The sequence below is a fragment of the Lissotriton helveticus genome, chromosome 2_2 (assembly GCF_964261635.1).
Source record: "Lissotriton helveticus chromosome 2_2, aLisHel1.1, whole genome shotgun sequence".
Classification (NCBI taxonomy): Eukaryota; Metazoa; Chordata; class Amphibia; order Caudata; family Salamandridae; genus Lissotriton; species Lissotriton helveticus.
The window spans coordinates 278718636-278735445 of NC_136060.1; the positions used below are offsets into that span (position 1 = coordinate 278718636).

Here is a 16810-nt window from a genome sequence, read left to right on the forward strand (position 1 = left end):
ATGTCTCGGTGGTGGGGTGGGGGAGGTAGCAGATGGGCAGTCAGGGGTTGTAGGGAAGCAGTATGAGTTCCAAAGACTCTGCCCCATCAGTGGTGCATTTATCGACTGTGGTGGACATAGTCCTCTTCGAAAGAGTGGGTGAGGGGCACTATTGCACGCAATCTGCCACTTTGGCAGTGACCGCACTAACATGATCTGAATACGAGCACCTCAGGACACGAACAGGATTTCAACAGGTACACACCAGCATCTGTGTGGGTCTGAGGGCCGCAACACGGCTAAAAGCAACTGCACCCACTGCTCCAAGGTCACATAATACAGCAGAACACCTGGGCACAGTACACCCGCTGCTCTGGCATGGAATGCTGCGTGCCTGCTTGTTCACACAGGACGAATCTGTTGATGCACAGGACAGGACAACTTTAATGCAGCACAACGCGACCACGTGTCCGTGGGCACCCAGGCCAGTCTGTGTAGGTGCGCACACTCACAATCTGTAATGCTGTTTTGATTTATTTGACCTACCAGCACTGCCACCGTCCGTGATTGTGTGACATGCAGACAACTATGAAAAGTAAAAAGGCTGCACCTTTCTGTAAGCTATGAAGTCATACCATTTTGCAGTTCGGTTCCACCTTCTATATTTGTGTTGCACCCAGCAATCCAAGATTGACACTCACGTCGGAATAACACGCGGTCGTTATTACTTTAAAATGAGGCAAATTGAACTTGTATAAAATGAAAAATGGGCTTACCTGTAATATATTTATTAAATATTATGTTGACACAGATTTCAGGTGAGGTAATAATTTACATTATTTTTTTTCATTATTTGCTGTAAATAAGAAAGTGTTAAGTGGACTTTTTTTGCTTATATTTTGTTCAAAGAAAACGTCCGAATTTCATTACAAAAAAAAAACCTCAAAATGTTGTGCAGCACTTTTTTAAAGGGTTGCAGTGACACACCAGGAGACGAAGGAAGTAAAGTGGATAAACCCCAACTCTTTATGGGCTTAGAGGTATTAAGTGACTTTGTTAGATGTGGATAGAATTAGCAGAGCCCGGGGGATGAGTAATGTGAGATACCTTTTAGTGATTTGAAAAAGTTAAGCCTTACAGTATTAGGCATACTTTCCAGTGAAATACACTTGTTCATGCGACCGCACTTTTAGAGGGCTATTAAAATCCATATGCAAGGCACGATAATCTTGTATTTGCGAACTCATATTTTTTTACCATCAGACAATGAAGTTGTCTTTACGTTCCTTCCATAAACCGGTACCCCAGACAGTCAATCAACATTTAAGTAAAATTGCAAGCATGCTAAGACAGGCCTGAGCCTTGAACGTGTCGTTGTATAATGGTTATGCGGCATGTAGGACTTATTTTTTGTTTGAAAAACAGAAAAAATATGGATCACCACCATTAGCTTTAGCAGACAGTCGAATCATCTTACGTACATTTCAGTAATTGTCTCCGGTAGATTGGTTGGTATGTCTGTTAAACCTTTCCCACGGCAATCCACAATGTTATTACTGCAGGTACAAGCCACAGGGCAGTGCAAGACACTGCAGGAAGGAGCCATGAAAGACTGGTGACCTGCAACACAAAATAAGGTATAGTCATTCAGCCTTCTGGCCTTGTGTTGGAAAGGACCATTAGCGTTGGAATATAGAAATAAATACACGAATGTTGTCTCTGGCATTTACATTCAGAAACACCATTTTCTAAGCAAAGCAGCGGGGCGTGGAATTGATCAAAGTAATTTTAAATATCAAATGAAACAGTTGAAAAGTGAAATATTAAACCTTTTAAATAAGTAGAGTGGTGAAATGTGAACAGTAGTAAGGAGAGAGAGAGGGAGTGTGTGCGCGCCACCCCAGACAATCTTTAGTAAAAAAAAAACCTTGTGATCTTTGAGGTAGGGGCAGCGTGGAGAACCTGGCAGGTTTGACCAGAGAACGTTGGTGTAAATTTAAGTTAAATGGTACCATTCGAAGCCTAAAAGGTCAGTAAAGTTGGCCAAAACTGTGTAGCAAGAACACTTTATGAGTGTTTCGGGTATATCTTCAAGGCTTGTGGAGGCAAATTGTGCATTTGCAAGCACATCAACCTAGTGGACTTCAATGCCTAAACAAATAAGTGGCACATTGGGGTGGCCAGAACAAAATGGTCGAAAATAGTGCAGTATGTCCTAAAACCTTGTCTGAATGAAAGGGTCGGACAAATTAGTAGCTAAGAGGACAACCACAGTAAAATTCATATGGCAGCCCCTATCGATGGTAAAATTCATACATAGCAAGTTGACATAATCTACTACATACATGGGTAGCAGTGGAAGCTATTAACTGCACTATGTAGCACAAGTCTGTGGCAGTATGCTTTGTAAGTTTGCTACTATTAATCTGGAGTATGGATACTGTTGAAGTAAGTGACGCACGAAGAGTCAAAAATCTGAAGATTTCGTTAAATGGTGTACGGCTCTTTAAGAATAGTAGAGCCTGGTAAACGTTGGTCCCAGTCCAATGTCTGGCACGGGAACGACTCACTCACAGCTTTACCCGTGTTTTCACAGACACAAGCTTAACAGTTTGCGGAAACATTGGCATGGCTTTAGCAGTGCTTAATTTGCGCAAGTAGTTTCCGGTGCTGAGCATTGGCAATTTATTGTGAGCACCGGCTCTAGTGACAGTCCACCACATGGTGGCACTGTCTTGTTAATTTCGAGATGAGCACAACAATCATGTTTATTAAATCAATATGTATAGAAAATTATTAACATCAGACTCTCATGACATTATTATAGCTTTGTGTGGCCTGAAATAGTCTGAATTGTCACACTTGTAGAAGTGCAATGTTTAAGTGTTATGTTGGTACTGTCATTGGCAATGCTGGCAGGGTATGGGTGGTGCAGGCTGCAGTGGCCATCCGAGAAGGGCCCGGCACTTAGTTTTTTACAAATTAAGCACTGTCCCTTAGGCAGAATTATGGACCCAAGTCCCTTATATAATTTCCACAAATTCAAAGCAGCTTCTTCATGTTTGACCAATAGTGGGTAACATACATCTCTGATGGGAAACATTAGCTCCCATGTCATAAACATTCCCTTAAACCCCCTACCCATCGAAATCTCTGGTGGAAGTTCAAGATGGTTAGCTATAAATGGGCACTACTGGATCTAGCTACTATTGCATATTCATTTTTGACAAGTGATGAATTTATGGGAAAAATTCCATTTATTGCTGTCAAATTTTGGAACTGGTTATTATTTTTTGAAAAGTGACTATATGTTGTTTGAAAAGCGATTATCATTCTTTGTTCATGTTTTTCAAACACAGAGTAGGGTCAGTGGTCAGATCAGTGAGAAGGGAGAGCTTGCTCCTCTTAGTACAGCACATTCCCATGGACTTAGGAGTATGCCCGCGCAAAATATTTCTTAAGTTGATAAAGTTTTCAAATTTCACTCTATGTAGACTTAACTGCACCGTTTCTGCCCAGAAGGATAACTCTGCCACATGAAATGAATGAAGCGTGCGCTCAGGATTGCAGTGACAGCCATCTAACTGTTCTGCCATCACCCGCGTAGCTAGGGGGGGGCGAGGGGGGCGGTCCGCCCCAGGCGGCACTGTTTTGGGGGCGGCCATGGCCGCCCTACTGTTGTATTTGACTATTGCGGCCGCGGGAGTAAAAATAAGTGTGTCCCGGCGTTGCGCGCGTCAGAAATATGACTAAAGGGGAATCGTGTGAGGCGGCAGCCTATCACCCTTAGTCTGCACTTCTCGCGTGCGCAACGTCAGGACGTAGTGACACAATTCCTTTTACACCCGTCCCGCGGCTGCCATCCAATAGCCCTTAAAGGGTGATAGGCTGCTGCCTCACGCTGTAACAGACTTACTCAGTGTCAGCAGTAGTATTGCCTTGATGCGTGTCACCCGCCCTTGAGACTCGGTCTCACAATCCTCAATGGCGCGGCACCATCATGAGAGGCCTGGCTGCCTGGCTGCATCGGGCACTGCGTACAGTGCGGAGGAGACAGCACACAGAGCCGATTCTGCAGCTACAGTCACTGACGCTTCGCAGTGAAAGGTACTGTGACCTATTCTCGTATTTATTTCAATATTTTTTCATTTATGCATTTTTATGTAGCGCGGACTTTCCCGAAGGTGTCAGAGCGCTTCACAATAGAAACAGTAATGATACATGAGGAGACAATTACAAGTGAACAAATTACAAAAACAAACATTAAATTACATGAGGCAAAAGTGACAATTTTGAACAAACAAAATACATGAGGTTTGCAAACGGTGCATTACAGGAGGAAAAAGTGAAATGTGTGCAGCTTACAAGAGAAAACAAAGTACAATTAGAGGTATGATACTGCAATAACTGGGAGACACTCAGGCACAAGAACAAACATTAAATAGGCATTGGTGGCACTTGTGCAAGTACCAAAAGCAAAAAAGCTTTCCTCATGAATGTATTAAGAGAACAGCGCCCACATCATACTGAAAGGGGCACTGGCTGCAGCCCCAACGCAGATCTGGTGGGTCTCGTTTTCTGTTTTGATTGCTAGATGAGTCCAGGCGGAAACGGGCAGCTTGATTATTTTTACCAAATTACCCTGGCCTAGGCATGTCAGTTGCACAGTGGAAATTCTAGGGGCAGAAAAACCACAAATATAAGAGAAAATTGGAATTCCTTATTTGTGCAGAGCCTGGGTAGTCTTCATAATCAGTGCAATGCAGCCGTAATATTTAGTGTAGGGTGACAGTAATAATAATAAAAACAAAGTAGGAACAGACTGGGCTATATGGTCATTGCCTTGTGGCCATTGAAATCAGTGCAGAGTGATTTGGGGTCAAGGGGGAGCAAAGAAGGATGTGTGGATTGGAACTGCAGGCATGAGAGTGAAGGGAAATGTAGGGGGGCATGTTGTGGCACTGCCGTACAGTAGGGTGAGGTGGACACACCAGGCAATGCGGCTTAGGGGGGACAAGGTTGATGTGTTCCGTACTGCTGCATGCCCTGGGTGTAGGGAGAGCAAGATGGATGTGTTCTGACACCCCCTAAAGTGAAGGGCGGGGAGATGTGTTCTCGTGCTGACACGGCAACGGCATCACCCTTGTCAAGGGTGTTAAGGGAGACGTGCTCTGCCCGCATCGTGTCATTGGGGCGTGTTCTTATTTGGCATACACCGCTATATTTTCCATTTCCGTGTTTGATTTCAGGTGCCTTTTCCGCTACGGCTCTGCATCCTGATGGGTGCTGGTATGACAAGTTGGCAGGGCCTGGGATTCTCAAGGAATGAGAACACATCCGTTAAGAAGCCGGCACTGTTGATAGGCCTGGATGCTTTGGTGGATGGTGATGCTGTAACCCTGCAGGGTCGAACTTTGTTGTTGCTATAGTGGCTTGCTGCTGTGGTGGGCCACTAGTGCAACTCTCAATTAATGCAGGCTGATACTAGGTTGGTGACAAGATACTCAGAAATTAGAAATCTCCCTTGACTTGAATTGAACTTAGCTGTTGCACACACTCCAACTTAGATCAGCACCAAGCAGTAGGCACTAGGAGTTTGGCAGAAAGTCTCTGGCTGCAATGGCGTGGGTCTGACTGGTGTGAATCTGTTCTAAGGCCAGGCTATATGTGTACCACCCTGCCCCCACCTCCCCTCAGTAGTTCATGCTGTTCTGAGTTCGTCATTGCATTATTGTACCTCAAGTCAGAGCACATCACGTTTGTGCATGTCCCCACTGCTTTAATGGGGGGACCATGATGTTTGGTCATTTAATGTCAGCTGTAGATGATGGATCCCCGAACAGTGTGATGTATGTGTATGTTTGCATTGTGCTAAGGGGATTACCAGGTAATCGTTCATGCATCTCTCTGATGGATGTTACATGCGTTTTTTCTGAGTCCCCAGTTCGATTATGCAGTCTGTGTGTTCTCCTTTGTCCCGGTCACCAGTGTATTCAACTGTGTAGCCTTGGACCGTGTCATGTATGTAACTTGCATGATTGATCGAGGTAACTATTAGCAGCGATACTACATGTCTCTCGGGCCTCTTTCAATTGCTCGCCGTACCTATTCCCCAGCACCCCTTCCCCCAACCACCAGGGGCGGCAACCTGTGGGATAGCCCCGGGCGCCACAAGCTCTAGCTACGCCCCTGTCTGCCATCCTTCGTCAGCGTGAGGGCATGTTATACACAGAATAGCACTGGAGTATCCATACACATATCAGAACTGGGAAGCGAGCTTCTCTTCCCTTCACTTGCAAACTTTACATCCAGCTTTCTCAAGACAGAGAAGAGAAGGTACAGAGATCCACATAGGCAGAATCTGCAAGGCTGAGAAGCAGGGAGCTGCCACTTACAGTGAGGGCACGCCTTGAAGTTAATCATAGGAGACAAGAAAATTACAACCACAGTTTTAAAAGGAGGAGAAATGCAGCACAGCAAATAAACCCATGACACAAAAAAAAAACATGACACAAAAAAAACGGAGAAAGACCCCTGAGGAGTTGACCTAGATGATATTGGGAGCACACTGCAGCTCAGATTTCAATCTAGCAGGAAAAAGGAAGGCACAGGGGTGTGCATTAAGTGACTCTGAAAGATCCTTTGCTGAGGTTAGAGATGGGTGGACTTCTCATGCTGTTCTTTTTAGGTTAAACTGTATTTTTATTGTTTCCAATCTTGGCGCATACCAACACCTACAACCATCCGACGGGAGAGGATTTCTAAAAAGTATTTAAAAAAGAAACATAACTTTTAACAAGTTCTCCTCCCATTCTTGTTCGCCCTCCCTTTCCCAAGTCATGCTGTACGTTTTAGACACAAGTAGTTTCAGTTTGGAGTGCACTCAGCAGGCCTGGTGAACTCCTATGTACTTGGGAGGTGAATGTGTCAAATGCGGCTTCAGAGAGCAGGGAGTTAACCAGTTCATGCCGCTGGGTTTCATGAATGTAAACACAGCATGTTCGTGCTTTGGATACGATATTGATTATTCTTTACATGAAATACACACTAGATTTCACACTGAAATCACAACATGTACCTTACACACGGTGACGAAAAACATCACAGAAACAGAGACAACTTTGAATATCAGCATCGTAAAAGCGTGCTTGATTAGCTGGATAAAGTAGGATTAATCACACAATAATAACAAGATGTTATGAAGACTAATGAGAAATTTTGCTTTTCTATTGATTTCGTTTGCAGAGTGTTTTTCACAAACTCGACATTGACGCAAATCAATGTTGATAAGGGTTGCATGCTTCAAACTTACGGTATAAGTACGTAACATCAGAAAAAAATAAAAATGAATTTAAACGATTTTGTTAATACTTTTTAGAAGTAGTTTTCATGTTGCTACTTATGAAAATCGTATGAGTAGGCCATATTTAGGATTGTTCATTCTTATATAATAATTACAGAAAACTATTATTTCTTAATATGAAACATTTGATTTAGTTTATTATATTTTGCATCATAATTACTGAGTTGAGTCACTAAAATATGATGTTTTTAATGCACTGAAATTCTCTCGTTTAGGCTGCATTATTTCTTGGCCTGGTAAAATTAACTTTGACATGTCTCTTTCAAATGTAGCTTCAACTCTTCTTGTCTAATGTAACAGTGTGACTATGAATGAAGTCTTATTCCATGTGTGTGAATAGGTAGGAATCGATCCTTGGACTGTATGCTTGAAAGAGCTACCAATATATTTTTCTTTTTGTAACTAACCTGTGAGGATGGCAAAGCCTGTGGTTTCTCATGACTAGCTTGGGAAAGGTTGGAATAGCAAATGATACCTGACAAAAGGAAGATGACCACTCAATGGACATACGAACAAACAAGAAAAGGCTAGGTATACTTGGTGCACTCTACCACTTATTAAGAAAAAACTATACAGCATAAAATGTTTTATCCGCAAAATTGTCCAACTGGTGCTTCAGGAGGAGAGGAAGCCAACCATCCCTCTCAATATGGACCAAGTCCCACGATAATCCGACAATTGCTCCAAGCACAACAAATCTTCAAAGCAGAGGTCACGGTTTCAGAAGCCTTTTATTCCACTGTCTTTACAGATGCCTACAATGGATATACCACTGTTCTTCTATCACTGATGTCACAGCTATCATCTACACTGTAAAGACGAACTCCTCATGGGAGGGGCAGAGATGCAGACTGAAGGGCTCTCTTACTTTTGGCGCTTTTCGATCGACAACCTGGGATGCTATTGCAGCTGCTGCTGTAATTGCGGATTGAATTGGACTCCTTTCCTTGCCGGCAACCTGAACTCAATGCTTTGATTTTTCCTTCCAATGAACTTGCTCACTGAAATGTTGCTTGTATGCATTGACTTTGGATCATTAATATAATAACTACATTTCCTAAATTGCCTGAGTCTGTTATTGTTTTCTGATGTACTTTCTTTGAACTGTGCTGTTAGTTGGATTCTAAATGCGTAATAGAGATAGTCATAGATTGTTTTCAGAATATTAAATCACGTTGCTTTTATTTTGCGTAGAAACAGCTGAACTATTGGTTTGTATTATTTTGGTCAGACTAAACTTCTTCAGGAGGTTGGGTCTTCCAACTCAATACTTTATCTTTACAGTATGGTTCTGAGAATAGTTTATTTAGATTTCAAACTTATGAGTTGGCCACTAACTAATGGTACTCATTGGGTGGCTAACTGTGGTTCGGACATCCCCTGAAGTCTCACCCCTCACAACAAATGAAAAAGCTGCATCAGAGGACCAGTTACTTAGTCGGGATAGTCTAAAATATGTGTTGAGTAGAAATTCACGTGAAAGATAGATTGATGGGCCCAGTGCGGTTTCTGAAGTACAGGAAACATTTCTGCTGCAACAGTATTATGAACAATAATATAGCTCCATACTAAACCAGTCAGCCAAACGCAAAACTGAACTTTTTTTATTCTCTTCTCCGCTCGGCCACAGCCAGAGTTTACCACTTCTGAGGCCGGGCACACACCTACTTAAAGCACACTTAAGTAAGAGCCAATAAAGCAGCTTTTCAGGAATAGGTGTTGTGCCACTATCAGGAAAAGCCAAAACCAGAGTGAGAGATTGTTAAATATAGAAATAAGAGTTCTAGGAAATGGTGGGCACTTATACAAAGAAACTGGCAGGGCCACATTTAGGTGGTTTATAAATGGTGCATTTAAAATTGGTACACTCTCAACAAAAGTATGATGTGGTCAGAAAGAGGAGGAGGAATGTCCAAGTGACATCAATACCATGGGTGTTTTGTGACCCCGAATATACTGGATGGAGCAGACACTGCCACTCAATGACAAGCTTTCTAGGGATAGATCCGACCCAATGGATCGGTTGGGGATAGTCTTCCAGAAGCTCCATGGATTACTTTCCTTTTTATACGTTGCTCTGTTGTACCATGCTCTTCCCTCTGTTACTGTGTTACCTTTCCAGTGTTAGCAAGAGGCACTCCTCGGCCTGGGTTGCTGGAGGTCCCTTACGAGGGAGACTCTGCTGTGGTGTGGTGCATGGATGTCACAGGCATCACCTTTAGAGGGGTTCTAATCTTGGGAACTCAATGGCCTGTCCAAATGGGGGAAATCTGGAGGCGACGTGAATTAAAACTTTCCAGCAGATTTCGAATGAATATGATCTTTCGAGCTCCCAGTTTTATTGCTTTTAAGAGAACCACCACACTTTGGGTGCTTAGAGAACAACTAGACCAGTTACCTAATCTCAATCCATTCGAGTCTAAACTCACAATGGAACCCGGAGGTAAGAAAGGAATATAGAAAATTTGCAGATTGTTAATCGTCAACATTATGGGCATATTTAGTAGTGAGAGAGCGCAATTTAAGAAAAAAATGTAGAAGTGCACCATATTTACAAGCACGTTGCATCAGCCTAGTAGAAATTATGTAAGAGTGTGAAAATATATAGAGTGGCAATATATATGAGTGTTTAATTAGAGTAATAATACATATACCAGTGTGAAAAGCTAATATAGAATTGTGTAGTGATGATAGAATGATGTTGAAATCCCAGGTTATGTGGCTGTTGTAAGGAAAAATTTAATTCTGCTAAGCGTAGAAATGTGTAGGCCACATGGCAGTTCACAGAGAATACAAGAAACTGATGCATTTCCACACAATATGGATCTAATGTTGTTGTAATGCAAAGTATTATTGATCATAGAACTGAAATATATGTTTTATAGAAGTGTTTCATTTAATCAATGTGTTATAGTTAGAATACTGTTTAAACTAAAGAAATTGAAATGTTTGCAGAGTGCAGAGGCCTGTTTCATGTAATTCTAGTAGGCCAGAATAGATAAAGTCATTTCGTTTGATCTGCATGGGTTCGTTAGAAGAGAGGTCAAGCAAAGCACAAGACACAGAGCCTGTTACATGGTTTACGACTTAGGAGATATGGTGGAGGCCGGAATTTGGGGCCCACAGAGAAAGTGTCTGTTTGCAGGTGCGAGGGGGTTTAATCAGGGAAGTGATGAATGGGCTTTTGTTCAGAGAAGCCTGGCACAGACCTGTAGGAGGCTTCAGGAATTTCCTGGGGGGTACCGTCCAGCAGGAGAAGAGCCTGGGAAGCAAGGTCAACGCTAACGATAGACCCAGAGGAGTACCAGCATGGAAATTGCCGCCAGAACCAACACCACGTGAGGGGCGTCTCTAAGGGCGTTTCTATTGGAAATGTGATTTTGTATTAGGGACAGCACCCCAGGGTGGAGTTAGAGCAGATGGTCTGAGGAGCCTAAGAGAACGGATGGGTAGGCAGATAGGTTAACTGCAAGAGATCGATTCGACTTAGAAGACTAAGAGAAGTGTGTGATCTTCTTTGGAAGTCACCACGGCTGACACCATTTTAGGTAAAGATCTTGTTAAGTAGGGATGTCACTTAGTCTAGTGTAGGGACAGTCTAATCTGAACTTTCCTTTCTGTAAATGACGCATAAGCTACAGCTTGTGTCTATGTTGGCAACTTTAATGCTTTTTGAATTTGTTTTAGTGATATCATTCTGCCGACTAAGAGCATTTAGAGAATTCTTGTTTGTATTGATTCCCGTATATCTTTTGAATCTTATTCTGAGATGTTTGTATCTCCAGATAACTTTGGCTTTATAATAAACTTTTAAAACTTATTTGTAGTAAGTGGTTATTCAGAGTGGAGTAAGTCCTTATTTGATTGACATAGTAGTGGATTGCCTTTTACTCAATGACATGTACCAACGATTTAGTCGACCTGAATTGGGATCTGGAATAATAACGACAGACCAGAAATCCCGCGTTAACAGTTGGTAGCAGAGTGAGGATGGTTATCTTCTTGAGGAAGGTGATCTAGACTAGGTTAGATTATCCCAAGGCCCCTAGAGATCAAGAGATGAGCAGCGGAAGAATCGCGTGCCGAAGAAGGTGCTGACGGTGCGAGAGAAGCAGCAGAATCGGACGAGAGTGAGTATAACAAGGGTCATGCGTGGACAGATTGCGGTGTTTTGTGTTGTACCTGTATTGTAATGTCATGCGGAGTTGAATGCCTGTAGTGTGAATGAGAGAAGGTTGTGAGCGCGCGCAACCTGGTAAACTGGTAACCTGGTAAACGGGTGGACTGGTAAAATCTTAAGTTCGAGGTAGAGCTTAAGTGGTTTGGGTGTATCGAACATCCAGAGTAGTTGTCGACCAGAGTAAGGAGGTCATGAGGTACCGTTGACCGCCGCAGGACCGAGATAGGGGGAATGCAAGAGTGAGAGTGTGGGTAACGGACGCAGGTCGAAAGTTACCGTGTGCAAGTAACCTATCAGAGAAGGCGATTGTCTGGACGTACACGGAAAGACATTTCGTCGGTTAAGGTGACAATTACAGTTAGACTGTGGACGTACAGTCAAGGAAAGTGATCGCTTGGACGGAAGTAATCACTTTTCGAAGTATGAATGGGATGCATGTATGACCGCGGAGATGAGCGGAGAAAGGAGGGGAACTGCTGCGAACGGGGGAGAGTGACGTCGACAAGAGCCGCGCTGTGATAGGGCGGTTGGTGAGACGTCAGCTAGAGCCGCGCTGGGATAGGGCGGTTGGTGTGACGTCAGTGAGAAGCCGCGCTCTGATAGGCCAGTTAGCGGAAACCGCGCTGAGATTGGTGGATTGTCATCAGGCAGTCAGCGAACGCGGAGAAAATAGAAATTTTGTAGGTTTTGAACATGAAGTGTTTTAAATGTTTGAGGGGGATTTTTAAGAGAAAAAGAAGAAATTCTTATTATGGGGAAGAGGCACCGCCAGAGGGTACACCAGCTTACTATATGGCAACGAACGTTGGTTTGCATACTATACTTTGGATTGGTGATTGGAGCAAGATTACGGAAGGGAATGAGGAATTGATTTTTCCGAAATACGGAACGTTTAGGTTAGAAGTATTACATCAGCTGAAAGCAGTTATGTCCTCATTGAGACCTCTGCCTAGACCGACACAGTTTGAGGCCCTTAACGCATGGATTAGGGCGGCGCACGACAGGAATCTGAATCGGCGCCAAGAAAGGGTGAGGCGATCAGTAAGGGCAGTGCGAGATGCCCAATGGGATGCGGACGCCAAGAGATGGAGGGTACAGGCAATTGAGGTGGATAAGTTGTACACAGTGAGAGAGGTTGCAGGAGAAAAGAGGCTCATGGAAGAGGATGAGGAGAGCGAGTCGGAAGACAACGTAATAAATAGGTTGTTGATGGATAGACCACCTCCGGACAATAGGGAGACGGAAGGCACGGAGCTCCCAAGGGAAGACAGGGTTGGCATAGAAGGGTATAGGCCACTCCCTTTAGCGGATTGGGTACCTACCAAAGATGAAGGGTCACCCCAACATAGTACCATACAGAGTGTAGTCGGAAGGGTTGTGGTACAGAAGACGCCAGCAACAGAGAGAGTTGAGTCTTATGAATTGCCAGATGCTCTTCAAGTACCCGTTACCATAGGACCTATACGGTCGATTTATCACCCAGAGAAGGGGAAAGAGGGAGAACAGGTACAGTTAGACAGGGAAAGAGTCGAGATGGAAAGGAGGAATAACACGACCAATGCCTGGAGGCAATTGCCAGGACCGATAACGTGGAGCACCCCATTAGATTCAGCAGTGGGTCCCGTAACAGAGCAGGGGGGTCAGAGAGGACCGATGGACCTGAGGGGACCACGGCCGAAATCCTATAAAGAGTTGAGGGTTGACTTGAGAGAATGGGATGGGTCCACAGAAGCACCGAACAACAGGTCAAGAGAGGAAGCAGAATGGGGAAATCGAGGAAAAGAGACATTGTCTCACTGCGGGGCTAGCGCAAGCAGTCAGGAGAGTAGAGGAGTTATACGATACAGTGATGGAGGAAATGGGCAGGAGCGAAGAGAGAGAAGTACCGGATGTGGAGAGATGTCTCGTCTCATGCAAAGTGAGGGAGACCAAAGGACACGAGAGTACAGAGACAGGTTTAGGTGCACTCACCACGCACCTGATGAAAACGTACAGCACTGGAATCATGGGAACACAGGGAACAGCGAGGGATCTTGCCATGAGTCGAGGGATCAGAGGTCACCGGCATATTGTGAAAGAATGGGGAATAATGAAATGTCTCGCCATGCACCTAGGGGAACCAGGCAGGATGGACACTCTGGGACTATGGGAAATAGAAAAGTGTTTCACCATACACCCAGAGAGGATGGAACTGCATGGGACCTAGAGAGGTGGGAGCAAGGGAGGACTCCCCATAACACGCCTGAGCCCAGACGTAGGACTCAGAGCTGTGATGGGAGAGATGTAAATGGACCCTCTAGAGATAGCGTACTGAAAGCTGTGGTGAAAGCTAAAAGACTCGATGTGTCCAGCTTAAGATCTGATCTGGAAGATATAATAGATGGTACGTTGCAAATAGAAAGGATTGAGACGTACGAGCAAGATGAGCTACTGTTTATGGCAAAGGACATCACTCGAAAGGCAAGAGCAGCTCATGAGAAACTGTCTGAACTAGCAGAAAAATATATGGTAGATTTGTCCAGAACAAAGACACTGCAGGGTAACCATAGGTTGCAGTATTCAGACCAGGACTTGGATGAGAAGAGAACTACAGGATTAAAAACACACATAAGGGAACTGATCACAGGAATACGAACATGGAGAGATCTGGACAAATGGGAAGAGAGATGGTCCAAAAAGGGAACTGTTAGACGGAGCGTGAATGCGATGTCTCCAGAGGGAAGGCTAATGAAGATGGAGGCATTCCCTTTGCGAGAAATAGCAAATGGGAATTATGTACATGTGCCCTGGAGTAGAGGGGATCTAGCCGCATTTACCAACTCATTTCCAAAGTTGAGGGAGAACCCTGTAGAGTGGTACAAGCAGGTAGAGAGGTTTGTCAAGATTTCAAAGGTATTGTGGATTGATTTGAACACTTTGTTTGACATTGTGGTTCCAGGGGACTTGTGGACAACATGCAAGACTAGTGTCGAATGGCCCACTGCAGAACCAGAGAGGGATGCTCTTACTAATGGACCGTCAGAAAGTGTAATGTTAAAATATGAAAGGGTGATGACATGGCTGAAAGAGAAGGTGCCACCACAAGATATAGATTGGGTAAAGATAGACCGAACAAGGCAGGAACCCAAGGAGACAGTTCATGAGTATTATGAGCGATTGCTGAAAGCATTCAAACAATACAGTGGGTTAGATGTAATGGATCCCAAGGATATAGGACAGTTTGCATCAAAGTTCGTTTTGGGGTTGAGACCTGATATTTGTTTGATGATTCAGCAACATTTAATTTGTTGGCAAAACAAACCATTGGATGAGATTTTGAGGTACGCAAGGTATTGCAGTGATGAAATAGATTCTAAAGCAAAGAAATTAAAGGAAAAGCTGATGATGGTGCAGATGCAGTCAGCTGGAAAGGGTGGACAGCAGCAGGGAACGGGGACAATGGGACGGAAATCGAATAATCAGAATAAAGACAGCGAGGAAAACTCGAGACCTAGAATAGACTTTGCTACGTTGAAGAAAACGACAAAGTGCCACCAGTGTCACCAGGTGGGACATTGGAGACGCGAGTGTCCCTATAACCCTGAAAACGGAGAACTAGAGGTAGAGGAGGAAGTTCAAGAGGTTCCAGTTCAAAGGGTGACAGTGACCAGAAGTAATGTGGCCAAAGGGGGGACTTCGGCTCCACGAGCTCAGTTCCCGCAGCCACCAAAGATTGCGACAGGAGGAAAAGTCTATAGACAAATGCCTCTTTTTATAGATGAAGAAAAATGTTATTACATTGATCCATTGACAGGACAACGTGTAAGCAGAGAAGAGGACTGTACCCTCGGGGCAGTTCTAGAGGTGGATCAAAGAGGTCCGTTTGTTGAGGCTGAAGTGGCAGGGTGTCCTACAACATTCTTAGTGGATACTGGAGCTACTCGATCAACTCTGAGATCAGCAGTGGTTCCAGATCTACCGATGTTGGGGGAAACAATTCAAGTGGTAGGAGTCGCAAACAGAAGAATGACTAGCCCCTTGACGGAACCAGTGTCAGTAAAAATAGGAAACTACACCAATGAACATCAGTTTGTGGTATGTGATTCTAGTCCTGTGTGTCTGTTAGGAAGGGACTTAATGTGCAAACTGAACTGCACAATATACTGCACACCTCAGGGAGTGGAGGTACAGACTACTGACGATGATGCTACCTTTAAAGTTACAAATTCAAGAACATGCATAGAACTGTATCCCACTCTGACTGTGGAGGACCTTCCTTGGGACTTACGTGATGCAGTATCTTCAGAGGTATGGGATTTTACTGGAGAAGAGATAGGATTGATCAAAGGTGTAGAACCAGTGAAGATCATGGTGAAACCAAATGTCGATTATCCAAGAACGCCTCAATACAAGTTGTCCCAGGAGACGATAGCAGGAATAAAACCTGTGATTGACTCTATGATTCAACAGGGAATATTGAAGGAAATCGTGGGTAGTCCATGTAACTCCCCGATTATGGGTTTGCAGAAGCCTAGTGGGAAATTTAGAATAGTACAGGATCTTCGGAAGATTAACAGCATAGTTGTTTCATGTTGTCCAGTGGTACCGAATCCATCAGTGATATAGTTTCAAATACCATTCCAAGCTGAGTGGTTCACAGTGATAGATCTTTGTCAGGCTTTCTTTTCAAGTCCATTAGATGAAGAGAGCCAGTATCTTTTCGCTTTTAGAATGGAAAATCGCGTCTTAACATGGTGTCGTATTCCACAAGGGTTTACAGATAGCCCATCAATTTTTAATCAGATATTGAAGAAAAATCTTGAAAGTCTAGTACTGCCACAGAACTCGGTTCTGGTCCAGTACATAGACGACCTACTTGTTGCGTCAGGAACAGAAGAAGCTTGTAAGACAGATACCATGGCCTTGTTGAACCATTTAGCTGAAAATGGACACAAGGTATCTCCAAACAAATTACAGTACTGTCTGACCGAAGTACAGTACTTGGGTCATCGGATAGAAAAGGGAAAGCGCAAAGTGTCACCAGACAGGATAGAGGCGATAATGAAAATGAACGCGCCTACAACACAGAGAGAAGTCAGGATGTTCCTAGGAATGGTTGGTTATTGCCGACAGTGGATAGCTAACTTTTCACTGAAAGCAAAATCCTTACAGAAACTGACGCACAAGGAGGTGAGTGATCCGGTACCATGGGACAGAGAGTGTTTGATGTTGTTCCTACAGCTGAGAGAGGACCTGTGTCGTGCTCCAGCCTTGGGGATGCCAGACTATGAGAAACCATTTTCACTGTA

The 16810-nt window shown here is 43.9% G+C and overlaps 1 protein-coding gene across 4 annotated transcripts in view; it reads right to left on the minus strand.

The window, feature by feature from the left end:
* Positions 1-16810, minus strand: part of SLIT2 (slit guidance ligand 2) — a 739121-nt gene that overhangs the window by 252060 nt on the left and 470251 nt on the right. For all 4 annotated transcript variants that reach the window (XM_078678412.1, XM_078678410.1, XM_078678411.1 and 1 more), the window contains exon 9: positions 1461-1599. In XM_078678412.1, coding sequence (XP_078534538.1) covers positions 1461-1599 — 139 coding nt within the window. The remainder of the gene's footprint in view (positions 1-1460; positions 1600-16810) is intronic.